Source organism: Dreissena polymorpha, chromosome 8, assembly GCF_020536995.1.
Source record: "Dreissena polymorpha isolate Duluth1 chromosome 8, UMN_Dpol_1.0, whole genome shotgun sequence".
Taxonomy (NCBI): Eukaryota; Metazoa; Mollusca; class Bivalvia; order Myida; family Dreissenidae; genus Dreissena; species Dreissena polymorpha.
Genome location: NC_068362.1, coordinates 22096967 through 22113805, shown reverse-complemented (window position 1 = coordinate 22113805; position 16839 = coordinate 22096967). Strand labels below are relative to the sequence as shown.

At 33.5% G+C, this 16839-nt stretch overlaps 1 protein-coding gene across 1 annotated transcript; it reads left to right on the top strand.

The window, feature by feature from the left end:
• The first annotated feature begins 958 nt into the window (after positions 1–958).
• LOC127840373 (neo-calmodulin-like) lies at positions 959–16819 on the top strand. The gene is made up of 6 exons (XM_052368784.1): positions 959–997; positions 7486–7516; positions 10574–10717; positions 12972–13100; positions 15790–15915; positions 16610–16819. Exons 1-6 carry the CDS (start codon positions 959–961, stop codon positions 16642–16644), a joined length of 504 nt encoding a protein of 167 aa, XP_052224744.1. The 3' UTR covers positions 16645–16819.
• The last annotated feature ends 20 nt before the right edge of the window (positions 16820–16839 follow it).

The following is a 16839-nucleotide window of genomic DNA, read 5'->3' as shown; positions in this document are numbered from 1 at the left end:
ATAGATAGATAGATAGATAGATAGATAGATAGATAGATAGATAGATAGATAGATAGATAGATAGATAGATAGATAGATAGATAGATAGATAGATAGATAGATAGATAGATAGATAGATAGATAGATAGATAGATAGATAGATAGATAGATAGATAGATAGATAGATAGATAGATAGATAGATAGATAGATAGATAGATAGATAGATAGATAGATAGATAGATAGATAGATAGATAGATAGATAGATAGATAGATAGATAGATAGATAGATAGATAGATAGATAGATAGATAGATAGATAGATAGATAGATAGATAGATAGATAGATAGATAGATAGATAGATAGATAGATAGATAGATAGATAGATAGATAGATAGATAGATAGATAGATAGATAGATAGATAGATAGATAGATAGATAGATAGATAGATAGATAGATAGATAGATAGATAGATAGATAGATAGATAGATAGATAGATAGATAGATAGATAGATAGATAGATAGATAGATAGATAGATAGATAGATAGATAGATAGATAGATAGATAGATAGATAGATAGATAGATAGATAGATAGATAGATAGATAGATAGATAGATAGATAGATAGATAGATAGATAGATAGATAGATAGATAGATAGATAGATAGATAGAATAGATAGATAGATAGATCGATATCTAGATAGATAGTAGATAGATAGGATAGATAGTAAGATAGATAGATAGCTAGATAGATAGATAGTAGATAGATTTCAAACAAGCATTTTTATGCAAACAATTTTCATACAACATTTATATTAAATAATAACATGTTTGAATGGGATGAGAACGAAAGACAAAGTCTTATATGGCTCTTCTCCCTCGCCTTGAAATATATACAGTTGCATGATTATGAAAGAACATAATTGGATTACAAAATGATTAATCTAGAAACATAATCGGCAAAAAGAGCAACTCCGATGACAGAGTTGGAAGGTGTAGGAGTTAAAGTGGGTGAGGTATGGGAAAAATAGGGAGAGGTTTTTAAGGAAACTGTAGCAAGTTTACGTATCAAATCGCTTACTATCGATAATGAATTTATGAACTGCATCAGCTATTTTGGTATTTGTTAAATAGTCATGAATGTCGTCTCCATATAGAATAGTTTCGATGCATGGGACGGAATAAATATATATCTTATTTGTTAGTTCATCGCGAATACGTGCATACTGAGTGCATTCGAGAAAGTAATGAGATGTCGTTTCATGGAGTCCACAGAGACACAGAGGTGATGTGATGATGTTGCGTCTGAATAGATGTTTATTTAGGGCGCTAAAATTTGTTCTTAAGCGTGTATGCAACATTTGAGATTGTCTCGCGCCGTACGAGAATAAAGGATTTGGAGTTGGTCGATCAATGTAAATACGCCTTTTGAATGAAAGTATTGAATCGGCGTTTTTGACATCGGGAAGATTATTCCATTCAGATAAGGTAGACGGTAGGAACGAATTTGAGTACAGTGACGTTCGGGTCTGAATTGTTTGAAGATTTGAAGCATTTCTGAGAGAGTAATTGCTGCCTGACCAACTGTTGCGGGCAAGAGGGATTGTACGTCAGTAGAGACATTACTAGAGTTCTGTTATACATTAGTATTAATTAATGTTTGCGTCTTCGTTGACTAATAGATTCCCATCCTAGCTCATTGTAAAGATTTTCTAATGAGACTAGGCACGTGCATCCAGATGTTATTCGCGCGTCTTCGGCTTCGATTTTTTCTAGTTCGTCTTTTTCATATTGTGTACAATTATCACAAACAACATCTGAATACTCAAGCATTGGTCTTACAAACGAAACATATATTTTTTCAAGAGTTTTTCGGTCAAGAATTATTTTTAATCGACGCATTATATGAACTCTTTTCCATGCACTTTCTTTTATAAAAGATATATGCGCATGCCAATTACAGTCATTAGACATAAATACACCTAAGTGTTTATGGACATTTACAATAGGTAAAGTAGTGTTCTGCATGGTAAGCGATGGATGAGATGGTTTATTAATTTTACGAGATATAAGCATTGATTCGGATTTTGTTGGGCAAAATGATACAAGCCATTTGTCAGCCCTGCTTGGGATTTTGTCTATGTCTGATTGCAATACAGCTGCAGTATCGTTAGGCGAGTTAACAACCATGAAAAGACTAGTATCATCAGCAAACAAATGAATGTTTGCTTGAATGTCAACGATTATTTCATTTATGTACACTAGGAACATAAGTGGTTCTAGAATAGAGCCTTGGGGGACTCCGGCGAGAATTTCAATAGGACTTGAATGCGCGCCCGGTAAGATTACTGTTAGCTTACGAGCAGAAAGATAATCGCGCAAAAAGATAAGAGATTCCCTTGAATTCCTGCGTGTTGTAGTTTGTATAATAGTCCTTTGTGCCATACTTTATCAAGTTTGAAAGTATTGATAAGTCCTTTTGACTAGCGTAATTAACATGGAGCAACATAAGCGGACAGTGCATAATAGTGAAACAGATCTCGTTTGCTCATGAAGTGTATGTGTCTTTAAACAACCAGAAAAAAGTTTTTAAAGAAAAACAGCAATAGTCAAATCATTTAGACGAACTTATTTTTTTCAACTCTGAAAGATCATCTAAAGTTTATAGTTACATGTTGTTGATTCTTTCGCGTTGCTGGTCGATAGCAAAACTAAGTGAAACAGATAATATATTAAATACGATTGCCCTATTTGATTGGTAAGGTTTATATAAAATCATTTAGTAGATATTTGTATAAGTTGGTCCCAGTGGCGTAATGGATATGGTGCCCACTCAGCGACTTAAAGGTACGGGTTTATTTGCCACAACAAAAACGTTCTTGAGATCTCCCCAAATAAATTAAGTACAGTTCTACCGAGTGAAAAACTCGAGAGCTTTATGATTTGTATGCAATCGAGCTAATAATAAAATTTAATTATCCGTACAAATTTTTTACTTTTATTTATTTTACTTTTATATTACTAAACATGCTTCGGCCTTAGCATTCATCTGTAGTATAAATGTCTCAAAACATAGGATATGATGTAAACGCCATGCAGTAACGTTATGTCGTTAAATCCACCCTATTAGTAATAATTTAATTTATAAAAGAACCACCAAATGTAAATGTGATTTATGCTTAAGTGCTTTATGTCATAAAACATTCGAGCTGAACTAAATACAAGTTAAGGAGAAGGTACTCGAGTAAAGAAGATTTTACAAGGACACTCCCCCTTTGCTTGCCTCATGCTTCACGTATATAGAAACATATGTATAATATTCATGTGTCATGCAATATTCAAAACATTCATGTCAATTTCCGTATATTCGGTGATCGATCAACTTACCCACACCATGTTAAACATCCGTATGTATACAAATCATAACAGGATGACAAAACCATGAGCATAAACATAAATGAAGTCATACAGGTTTTGCAATTGTGCATACACGATGGAAATACTTTTTTCCAAAAGACAGAGGAAAAACGATTTGATATGCGTGTGTTCTTGAGACTTGTTATGTGATGATTGCAAAGATCAGCAGTACCGTCAATAGAAATTTGCCTCTCTGAGCATTAACCTCTTTGTTCTTTCACTGATAATAGGTTGTCATAGTAATTTAACTGTATTGGCTGACTGATTGTTAACACGACTCATTGAGCCTAAGATGTAATAACCATAAAAATATATCCAGATTATTGGCACGAAAAACCGACGAGAATCACAATTTTCATTCATTATATTTTTCCGCATGCATATAATCAATTTCTTTTTTGGTCCATTTTTAGATTGTCTGAAAAAACTTGTGGGGTGATAACTTTGCCGAATATCTGAAATGAATGCGATTTTCGAACACTTCCGCGATTGAACTAATCAATTTTATCAGGAAAACATAGCAAATGGGCTATTGACTGTGTTAATAAATGATGTACATTGGGCTGTATAACAACTGTCAGAGTGGTCAACCGATAAAAACGATTGTCATTGGTTCAGGAGAAACCCGCTTTCGTATCGAATGAGAAGGCAGATTAAGCAAGCTTGCAAAAAGCTCGAGTGAATTACGCAGTTTCTTTTACATATTAATACTGCGAAATAAACGCTAGGCGATAAATGTAATTGTTATAGCAAATTTACTTATTTTAATGATTCGTAGAGAGATAAAGGAGAGCTGCTTCCCAGTAAAGGCCCTGTGTTGTGTTCATGTTCTTGTCATCAATACTATTACTGTTGCAAGAGATGTTCAACTCAGATTTGTTAGCGATGCATTATTTGTATTAAATGATTATTTTGGAACGATATATAATACAATGAAATCAAATGTGTTCATACTTTTGTTTCAAAAATGTTAGTTACTCTGAAGTTTACAACACATTACAAACTTAAAACATATTGCAAATGAAAAACCCTTGCAGCAGTATTATTAAGAAACTAAACATAAACCTTTCAGGATAATATCTTGATGTATTACAAATACAATTGATTATTTCTTGACACTCTGTCGAGAACTAAACGATTCTGATTATTTTCAGACAGATTGTTGAAGCGAATAACTGATTTATTATCTTTTTTCTGGACTGTTTGCCACTCTAGACGTCTCATTCAGCAATCTACAAACACGGAAAGGTGCTTAAGGAGAATTCGACAGTCTCGGGCTAATGTAATACCACACTGGTCTTATAGTGCGCTGTAGTCAGCAAAGAAATCAGTTTACATGTTAAAGCATTGTCGTTTGATTTATGAGACGTTAATCAGTCCTGTATGCACATGACGGCAAAGAGGACTGAAATACCGACTCATGTGCAGAGATTTACTATCGTAACCTGGTTTTGATAGAGACAGTACTTCTGAAAGATATTTAACTAACTATTGAAACAGTGATGGCACTTTCAGCATATGATGATATATTTGGTTTATTGCGTGCAACATAACTTCTTCAACAGTAATGGATGAAAAAACTAAACTGAACGTGTTAATTTAGAGCACTGTGTATATAATCAACAGCAATTGAGTACCAAATGAAATACAACGATTATTAACGAGCTATAAACTTCTTGAATCAATATTTATTTTCTAATGTTCAGCGGAACAAACAGGCATCGTATGATTAGTTAAATAAAATACATGAATGTGCAATAACAATAGTAAAAACGTAAGATTTTACAATCAGTTTATCGTCTCTCATCAATTATAGGGACCGGCTGATATATGTTTAATGTTTGTAAGCAGACTTTCAAATATCTTTGCAATACATGTTTCCTTACCGCGTTTTACTAGAATGCTGCAAATTAGTTAGAATAATATCCCCTATCCTGTATCCGTGCATTCGCACACCTTAAGTAACGTTATATATTAATAGTACATAAGTATTGCATTCTTAAATGACAAAAGTACGTTTTGTAATCCGAATGAATACTGTTACAGGCAATCGACTTAGCCTTGTGAAGCAGTTCGTACTCGAGTTAAAAGCAAAATTAATACAATATAATCCTGTGTATAGTAAACATAAACAATTGGCTTTGATCAAAACTAAAGTATAGACAAACCCGAAGTTTTTAATGAGCCTAAACAAAAATCCTAAACAAAACTCCCAACATAAAAGTAAAATATTAAGTAAACGATGTAAACAACATTAAAATACCATGCGTCTTGTTTATAATTATTTACAGAAATCAATTGTATTACTCAGTGGTTAAATAATAACAGAGTATTTTGATTATAACTTTATCATGCTCGTTGTAAGTAACTAGTCTTAAATATCATCACAATTTCTTCTTATTGAAAAGATTACGAAACCCTACCATGTAGTACAATTAGTATATTATCGTAATGATTCTCCGAGAGAGGACGCCATACACGATTAAAGATCAGATGATACACTTCGGAAGTAAATTAATATGTGTTATTGCACCACACTACACGTAGTTATTGTAGTCTGATATAAATCTCAATTTTTAATCACTGCTTATATCCTTGCAGACCAAAAATAAAAACGACCTTTCAAAGCTTTGAATCCATCTTTATATATGTATAATCATGTTTTATAACTTTGGGTAAAATAGGCCAATGTGCCGTCTTTGTATACTGCGCCGGATGTTAACGGACGACTTGTATCCCAGTGATCGGGGGTTATAGTATAAAACTAGGCTGACGATGTTCCACCATCAAAATCAGACTATTAACCCGGAACTTTACCTTAATGTTTAATTTTGTGTTATATGTAATAGCCTGGTTTGCATATGCTATTGGTTTCTTACGGACTTATATCATTCTTATATATGTATATTTCCAATACCAAATTCAACATTAAGCACATATCATGTTCTTAGGCAATAAACAACATGCAGTTAATCGAATGCGAATTGACAGTTGCAATTTGTTAGTCATAGGCTTTCGGAAAAAATTCCCAGCATATTTTTGAACGCCAATCTTCTACAAAAATGTGCGTCTGAGTATTTTAGTCGAAACAAGAAATATCACAATTTTAACGTGTACTTCCAATCTAGATTAGTTCAATCTACTAGAAAGCGGTTGCAATTCATGTTACAAGAATGGAAGCAGACGTGACGTGCGACAATAGAGCTAATACCTGACTTGTAACCCCTTGATTTAAAGCATAACAATTGCAAATTGTAGTAACAAAATATTGCGTTGCCGATGTAGTCTTTAGCACAAAAAAAACGCAATGATTCGTTGCCTGATTAGCGGATACGTTAGCTCTTGACTAGATTGCGCGAGGGCGCAGGCTTGTCTGGAGCTTTGCTGACCGCATTTGACATAATAAAGATTTTCGCACGACACGGGTCATTTAATAAGTTATATAATATTTTTACCAAGATAAACAATTACATGTAGTAACATGATTCATATTACTCATTTAAATAACTTTATTGTTTGGCCAGTACACTTTTAAATCCCTATAAATATGTATGATTGTTGGTATACATTTTACAATTGTTAAACCTGCTAAATTTGTTTCTGATTATAGTGTATACAATAATTAAATGTGAATATGAAAGGAAAACTCTGCCTTGACAGAATTCCAATCAAGTTATGGTCTCTAAGGAATGCGTATTTCTGATGTTTTGAAAACGTTAACTGCTATTGGACAAGTATGTTATATATGACACATATATAATGCTCGTGTCAAAGTCTTAATACGTGTCAATGCACTGGAAATTCATTTTGACGTCGATCCAGTCGCAGTCGAAGGGATTGAATAAAAAATGGTAGTCATACTTGCAGATCATATATATAATTGTGTATGGCCTTGTTGTGTTTGAACAAAAAATTATATGAACACACAACAAACAATAAAACATTCATATTATATTACCAACTCACAATATCAGACTTACGTTAACGTTTTCTTCAACATCAATTATATAAGATATTTTGAAGCAAAATACGTGATTAAAACATGATTATATTTCTGTATGGTTTCAAACATAAATATATTTTACAGGCGAAGAAACTCTCCAGTAAAGAGCTGAAAGGTAAGGGAACAATACAAGACGAACATTACTAATGAGCAGCCTTCCATATACAATAGGATATTGTAACAGTACATAATCATAATCACTTTTTTGAAGCTTGAAGCTATTATTTGTTTTTGGTTTTATTGCTTATTGTTTATCGTCAATCAGATATAAAAAATGTGATTACTAGTACTAAAAATTTAGTCTTAATCGGTATTTAAACTAATAATATAAATATATTGCCATACATGCAAGTAACCATACAATTTTGTTATGTAATATAGTGTTTAACTGTGAGCTTTATTCTGAGAAATCTGAACATGTGAGAAAAGTGCCGTTCCAGATTAGCCTTTGCTGTTCGCACTGGCTAATAAATTACGACACTTTCCGCCGAATATGGATTTTCGCATAAGGAGACATCATTTAAGTAATTCACGCTTGACAATGGAAAGTGTCGTCACTGGAAAGCCTGCACAGGATAATCTGAAACGATACTGTACACGTATGCATTAGGCGCTGTTTTCCCTGAACGCGGCTAATGTGGTCTTGGGGACAATTGGTATACATTGTTTTTTCCATAATATTTGTAATTTTATGTTTTAAATTAAGGAGCTGTACAAATAATTTAAAACGTTACAGCTGGACAAATAGCAATGCGAAGTATTTTGTGATGATCATTTTTATCACTTATCATACGTTTCACCTAATTTGTAAAAAAATAAATACGAATAATGATCATAAAGAGATTTAGTGAATGTTAGGTTTCGTCGAATTATCGATTGTATATCTATCAATGATTGTATGATTTATTTTTGCATTTAGGTACTCAATCTTTAATAAAAACGTGGGTGTTTCAATGTTAATATTAACATACATTCATATTGTTTATTATAATGCGAGGCCTCCGGCCCAAAATGCAATTGTTTAATAATCATCCAATGTGGTGACAGCAGAGATATGTTAATCAATAATATATTATTAACGAGCAGAACGTGAAACACAAAGACATAAGCATACAAGTATATAACATATCATATAATAACTTTGACATTTTAGAAATGCAAATTATATGTTTCATAATAAGAGTACTTATAACGTCGTGAAACACTTTTAAATAAAGTATCAATCAAAAACTTCATTCGGGTAGTAAACGCTTCATCCATATATTTTGCCATAGCAATTATTACACTTTTTCTGTCATATTCCGGCATCAGTGTATTAAAAGATTTAAAGTTTTGTAATGGTTTCCAATAATGTCCATTAAATAGTTAAGTCTGATCTCATCATATAATGGGCACACTAAAACAACATGGAATTCGTCTTCAATTACATAAAAATTTCATTACACTAAAGTAAAAAATATCTATAATTTCTATCTATATTCATAGGATGGCCCTTTTCAATTTTAGTTCGTGGCCTGAACAACGAACATGCGATAACGTCCTTAAAATATAAGGTAAATCCATGTTTAGGTATCTTTCGGTATTCAGGAGAGTTTTGAAATATTAATAATGTAGTGCTTTTGGTAATGTTTTGATAAAATCCTGTATCCTTTGCATAGCACAGTCTTTAAGTCTCCTTTTTAGAGTTTCATCAAAGCATTGCCGTTTCCAATTTCATCGGCTTTCCAAGCAAACCCGAAGCCATTTTTAAACAGTTGTTTTTTTAACTCCGGTTGCCCACGTTGTCCTACCGTCAATGTCTAAGTTACGTAGTATCAGGTAACAGTTTTTTAATACCCTTGGTCTTTTATTCGAGTCAGCTTTGTCCAATACTTAACACAAAGCGACATATACGTTACATTTAATGGATGCCGACCCGTCACGTTCACTCAAAGCGAGAGAGTTTGGAACATTTTTATATAAACACGCCACGTATTTACCTAACCGGGAGTGTACACCCTCTATAGTTTAATTGAAACGAAACCCGGGGTAGCATAAAATTGGGGTCACCATTGCATCATTGCATCCTTAGGTTGGAAGAAACCAACTTGTTTTTTAAATCTGTATATGTTATCCTCCGCTTTCGAAGCTTGTATCCTGAATATTTCTTGGGCTTGATCCATGACAAGGTTGGCGTAAAATACGCTCCCAGATATTTTGTAATCTGCACAACTTCAATTTGTTCACCGTTATAAAACCACTCTTCATTAAATCTACACGGGCCTTCGTTGCGAAACACCATAATTGTTTACTTGTCCACATTTATTTTCATCCCGGTTAGGGAGCAGAATTGTTCAATAAAGTTTATTTGTTTGTGTAGGTTTTGTTTTGTATCGGTCGTGCTGGCTTTACCGTCAGCAAATAGGAAGGCATATATATGTCATCAGTATTATCGTTCATAAAGACGCCATTGTCGCACTTCAGCTTAAAAAAATCTGCTAGATAAGTGATGAACAGTGACAAAATCAGAGCGAGCTGACACAGCCCTGTTTAGTTCCGATCGAATAATTAAAGAATCTGGTTAAAATATCTTTTACTTTAACATCGACCTTAAGTTGCTATACATAGATTTACATATATTCAAAAACTTGCTGTCTTTTTTGATACCTTTCTTGATCAAACAATGCCATACATTGCCATTAACACACGAATCAAATGCTTTATATAAGTCAATAAAGAACACTTACATTCTCCCCCTTTTCTTACACAGGCATTTTTGGATAACAGCCTGCAGGTTAAATATATTGCCACCGTAGAATTTCTTTTACGAAATACAGCTTGAATTTCAATAACTATATCTTTTTGTTCGCACCAAAGGTCAGACTTTTATTCAATATATGTGTAAATCTTTTACTTATACTACTTATAAGCGATAAGACCCTATAATTATTAGGCTCGTCTTTACAACCGATACAAAAAGTTTAAATTGATTAATAAATAATAAAAAATAACTTCTTAATTCTCCGCTGAAAGTCAAGATATCAATTTACTAACAAAAAAGGAAGAAACAGATTCGAAACAGAAACAATTCTAAGAATTTATTTGAATGGAATCGATTTCAAAACATGACTTAATTCAGGCAAACTCTTTTTGCATAAGCAAGTTCAGCTTACACGACTATTTTGTATTTCAGAGCTGCGGAAGACGTTCCAGATGTTTGACCGGAACGGGGACGGGCGAATTTCCGCATCGGAGCTGTCACAAGCCTTCCGGGTGCAGGGTCAGTGTATACCGGAAGCGGAAATACGTAGCATCATACGGGAGGTGGACGATGATGGTGAGTTGGTATTACTTGCAGCATCTTGCCATTATATATATACTGTGCATTTCTACATAACCGTGAAAAATTGTAGAAATGCTCTTAAAAGATCATACATTAAAATTAAGCATTCATAACTACATATCACGATCGAACATTAATTATTTCTTATTACATTTCAGATTCAAGTATTTAAACAACTGGACATTTTTTATATTAATACGAATATACATATTTAACAGGTTATGTACCCGCGTATATGTTCTAATATAATACAGGGTCCTGAATAAATCCCCTTCGTCGGTGTTCTAGAGGTTACTTGATTTGCCATAATTTACAAACACGTATATAACACTGTTTTCAAGAGATTCAGTTATAAATTGATTCCTATAAAGAAGTCATAAAACATTCATGTGATAAGCGTCGACTTGCCAGAAAATTCCACCTTTTTGTGAGAATGACGAATCGTTTCTTTACATTGCGTGACAAATACGCGCAATACTTTTCAATTTCCGTCATCCTACGCTAAATCAAATATCAGACATTTCGAAGATAGCAGAGCTATGTTAGCAAGGAGGCTTCTTTTGCGTCAATCTTTAGCAGGACTCTTGATTCGGTCAAAAACTTAACGACGCGCGTCTTGCGAACATGGGTCTTATGAAATATGCGGATATCGTAGATCAAGCCACGCTAAAAAATCGCTCACTATGGTCAGGACGACGGTGTCCCTGATAAATAAAGTAACGTTTCATGGTCTAATAAGCGGAAAGGGAAGCTCCTTTCTGGACCTCAGCTGGTATATGGCATTAGACCCATTTGTGCATGACGCGGGTTATACACAAAAGTTCTATACAAATAATTATAAAGGAAAAAGCTGGATCGATAATTTCACAGCCAAATGAAGAGACTGATTTTCGGTTAAACAACGAGAAAGGCAAACTCTAATAGAATAGAATCAGCGATATTTCTTACCAAAATGTGTATTTATTATTTGGAACAGTAAGTTCAGATCTAGGAAGAATAGTATTACACTGTTTTAACAAATGAACTACGTGAATGGTTACTGATTATTACATTTCTTTCTTTATAAGTTAAATATATTGATTTTAATTTGAACCGCGGTGACCTTCACAAATATATTGAAAGTACAGTTGTATGTGTACTCGTGGGGCTGACCGATTAGCGTAGAGGTTGGTACACGCGATTCTCACTTTGGCGACCCGGTTTCAGTTCAGAGACATGTTAGTTTGGTTGGTGGAATATTGCAGAAAAAATACATAGCTGGAAATGATAGTCATCATTCACAATTCGTACCTACTTTCGTGAGTGAAATACTTCATTTAGTTAAAAAGACACAGACGGACATAACACACCTCAAAATACACATTAATACTCATTTAGTGATGGGCATTTATGCCGCGATGTTTATGGAAAAAAAAGGAATTAATTACATTTAATAGGTCCCTGACCCGAATAACGCACGTTTTATGTCCGTGGCATTTTGATATCAGTCAATAAACGATAGAAAAAAATTACTCTATCACAAGCTAGTCTTTCAATTGCTGGATAACCGATTGAAGTGCCATTGAATTCTCAAAATATAGAAACCTTATATTGTTCGACCGCTTCCAATAGATGTGGGCCCGAGGGACCCTCATAAGTGAACCGAATGTCATGTTAGAATTTTAAATGTAGTCTGATGTTTGAGATTAATTGCCTGAAATTCAGCTTTTGCGGTTATCTTATGGTTTTCCACATGAAAAACGTTGATAGTCAGGTAAAAGGCGATTAGTGTCTGCTTCGTTTTTCGTGAACGTCTTCTTATGAAGCAGGCATTCTTTGAAACATTTTGTTAAAATACGCAGAAGAAATGAACTAAATATACTTAAGTTTCAAATAGATCGGAAATGACATTCAATATTCATATCTAACATTAATTGAACTTATAAATCGTGCAAAACGAAATTTGCATCTGAAATAATGGAACATTCTCACTTTAATCTTCAATTCGATACTAAAGCATGAATAATGTAGTATATGTGACAAATGTACTACACAGTATGGTGCTAAAATACAAGGACGAAATGAACGAAATACGCCAATCGTATAAAATAAATCTGAAATGACATTCAAAAGTTATGTCCGCCATTTGTTGAACTAGAATAAGGCACTAAACGTCATTTGAATCTTCAATTATAAAAATAAGTCACATTATCTGCAATTTGATAGTATGCCATGAATTATGAAGACTAGTCCTGCACGATTGTTTCAGGAAACGGTCAGATAGATTTTGAGGAGTTTGTGAGTCTTATGACGACAAAATCACAAGATGCCAGGTCGGCGACACGTGATGAATCCGAATTACGAGAAGCTTTCAAAGTGTTTGATCAAAACGGGGACGGTAAATGGTGTTCATGTTATCGCTTTATATATATCTATCAAATATCGCAATCTATCAAAGCATAGAAATGTAAATGTTGCAGTTTCCACAGATCGCAAGAATTCATGTGTTCTATGCAAAATAAAGAAGTGAAACTCAAGCTGCTGGAGCAGTATTGAATTCTCATTATACACAATTAGTTGGTCCTTTATTTAAGGCAAGGCAAGTGACCAATCGCCAAAACAGCACAAAGTAGCACAAAACAGCACAATACAAAACAACATACATAACACATCAATGAATAAAGCTGGGGTCACCAGAATTGAGCTTTTGAGATCGAAATTTGTTCGTCATATATCAATTTTTATTCAAACGATATCTCTAACTTAACCGTTGTGAAGATGTTATATATATATATATATATATATATATCAATGAATAAAGCTGGGGTCACCAGAATTGAGCTTTTGAGATCGAAATTTGTTCGTCATATATCAATTTTTATTCAAACGATATCTCATATATATATATATATATATATATATATATAGGTTACATCGTTTAAAATAATATTTTTACTCAAAATTAATACTTAAAAAAAATCTCACCTCCTGGGTCGAGACAAGCAATGCCTCATGTGTCCACAGGTGGTTAGCGTGTGGCTATGATATTAATTATTGAAAACATCATTTTGAATGATAAATAATCAAATTATAACGAAAAATCAATTTTTCTGGAAAAAATCACTATCAAATATATATATATATATATATATATATATATGTGTTAGACTCAAAGTCACCCGAAAACTGGGTGCGTCGCTTTGAATAGCCATAACTTCATCAATTGTGCAGCGAGTTGCACGAAATTGGTCTGGTCTAATTCAACGCAGAAATGAATTTCCTTTCTGGCAATGTACATATCTTGCAAGATTTTTACAAATGCTTTATCAAATTGCACGATACACAACTCGCGTAACCTATTCGTTGTCGATCGGACCCGATCTAAGACTGAATTATTCACGGAGTAAAGGGCATTTCCCCTGCAAAGTTCGCGGGCCTCTGTATCATGATTCAATAAAACGTATGAAAAAATAGAACAACAATCGTACCGTTCCTGCAAAATAAACTGCCCAGCGCCAGTTTCAACTGGTTGACAAGTTAAACACACGTTTGATTGCATTGGTCCAATGCGAAGGTTTGTCTATACACGTGAAGATTTCATTCATTAATCGGGCCTGATCATCACCGAGTAGGTCACGCGAGTGGTCATCCTCTTACTTTGTTTTACTCATGGTCCGTGGGTCGAAATTGGCAACGCCCTTCGTTTTATTATATTTTTATGGTGAAATCTTTAAAACTCTTATCATGATTGTAACAATATCAATACATTTGCGTTGACGTACTTGCTGAATATGTGTATTACTTCAATAGACTAACGCCGTATAGACCTGTTCCCGCGTGACGTCACGCGTACCTGCGTCTTTGAATCCGGAGTATTCTGGTTCGGGGAGAAATAGGGCGCGATAGTTTAAATTTAAACGATTATATTTATATTTATTTTTAAACATGTCAACAGGTTGTTCTACTGTACTTTAACAAATAAGATTGAAAACAAGCAATAAATAAATACATTATATATACACAACATATAAAAACATAAACATAATGGTATATGTCTCGGAAAACTAACACTTTGACACATTAAATTTATATATTATATTTAATTAAATGTATTTTTTTTAATTGTTTGCATCTATCTTGAAATCGTGTACGCCTTTGTATTCTGGTGTTTAATTGCCCGTTAGTCCAGCACGAACCGATTATCTCGTTTTGATCAGATATTGTCCCGATAAGTGTCATTAACCACACCGGGTGGCATATGACAGTCTGGTCATTAAACACAATTGATTAAACCACCATGTCTTCTCTTTCTGGTAGGATTAAGCAGTCATTTAATTGAGTTATTAACACACAGACAAATACATTCATGCACTTCGCTTTAATAGGGCTTAGTAGTATGTTAATTTTCAATGCACCCTTACACTTTCTATCACTCATAGTTATCATAGTTGTCATATCATACCATATTTTATTAAACGAGTTCATGAATTTTATGAGTAAGCGAGCCTTTGGCGAGCTAACTAACGAATTTCCTGGACGAGTTTTATAAAATATGGCCTGAAATGACAACAAGTGTCAGATATTTTTATAGCATGCTTTTAAATTAGCAAATTAAATAAATATTTATGCAAACACAATGATAAATCCCGATTGTTATTTTTATTTCGTGACGTCATTGACGTTGGAACGTCATTTAAGTAAAATAACAAAATGCGATTGGTCAATCGAACGAAAACTTAGCCAATGAAAACGCTTAACAAGTATATTACGCATAAAGATAAAATATTCGTAATGATTATATAACATGGGAAACATGGTATTGCATGTGATAAATATGAAATATCATTTATGTGTTATAAAGTTTTTTTCAAAGTCTCTTTTCGATGTATTGACTAGACAAGTGCCATTATCCTTATGGTAAACGTTACTTTAACCAGTTCTTTTTCCTACCAGTGCATAGTGCATACGCCAAAATCCAGAATTAAAACAATAACAATGAACTAATCTATAGAAGAACATGATTTCTGCGTGTCTACAAGCGGGCTTCTGTTTCAAAGAATGTACTGGAGAAATAATCATTGTTTTAGGCAAAATAAGCTGCAAAGAACTGAAGGCCGTGCTAAACTCAATCGGCGAGAAGATGACAGAGCGTGAATTCGCGGCGCTGATCCGAGAAGCGGATATTGACGGAGACGGCTCTATTAGTTTTGATGGTAACGCATTTCCTTACGTGAATTGTTCGATATGAGCGTGTGCGTAACAATTTCCGAAAAAAATATGCAGGTTTTAGTGCGCAGCAACATTGTATTGTTCGTACTCATTTTTGCTTTATTTAACGGTAAAATATGATGGCGGCGGATAGTGAGTGTTTTTAATAGTTCATTATTCTTAGATGAGTTTTAAGGAAAATAGTGATAAACACATTCCCCTTGACCAATATTATAATATTAATGTTATGTAGCATAATAAAAAAAGTCGTTACATTCGTAAGAACTATAATCTTTCAAGAAGATTGTAAATGTCATCATGCCATTAAATTCATTTGATAGTAACTCCATTACATTTTTTTCAAATAAAAGCATGTCCCAATTGCATTGAAAATGTCATGTTTAGACATTATATTGACCAACTGTACTCAAAGGTATCATTAAACGATTTTCACGCCGAAAAACATCAAATGCGACCTTATATATGTAATGGTTTACAAGTTTGTATGTGTGATTGTTTTTTTACGCACTTAAGAGAAAAAGAAATAACATTTAGCCATAATTATTGCTAAACATAAGTTAAATAAACAAGTGAGAGGTGAAGCTGGCTTTCTACTTCAATTATCGATTTATGGATGTTTATCAACTTATTACAGTTCCCTTTTCTGTGTACTATTTGATCTGCTTTAGTATCTTTCAGAATTCTCAAAAGTGATCGCCAACAAGTTTGTATAGACGCCAGGATACACAGTTAAGAAAGAGAAAGATTTGTTGCGGACAGTGTGGCAGAACATCAAACAGATCGTTGTTTACAACTATGTGTTCACTAACTGCTTATACTTTAAAATGTAATTAATATATTGTCTTGAACGTACAGTCACTTTATAAACATTGTATTCAGTTCATCCTTTAAGCGCATAGTTTTGTTCA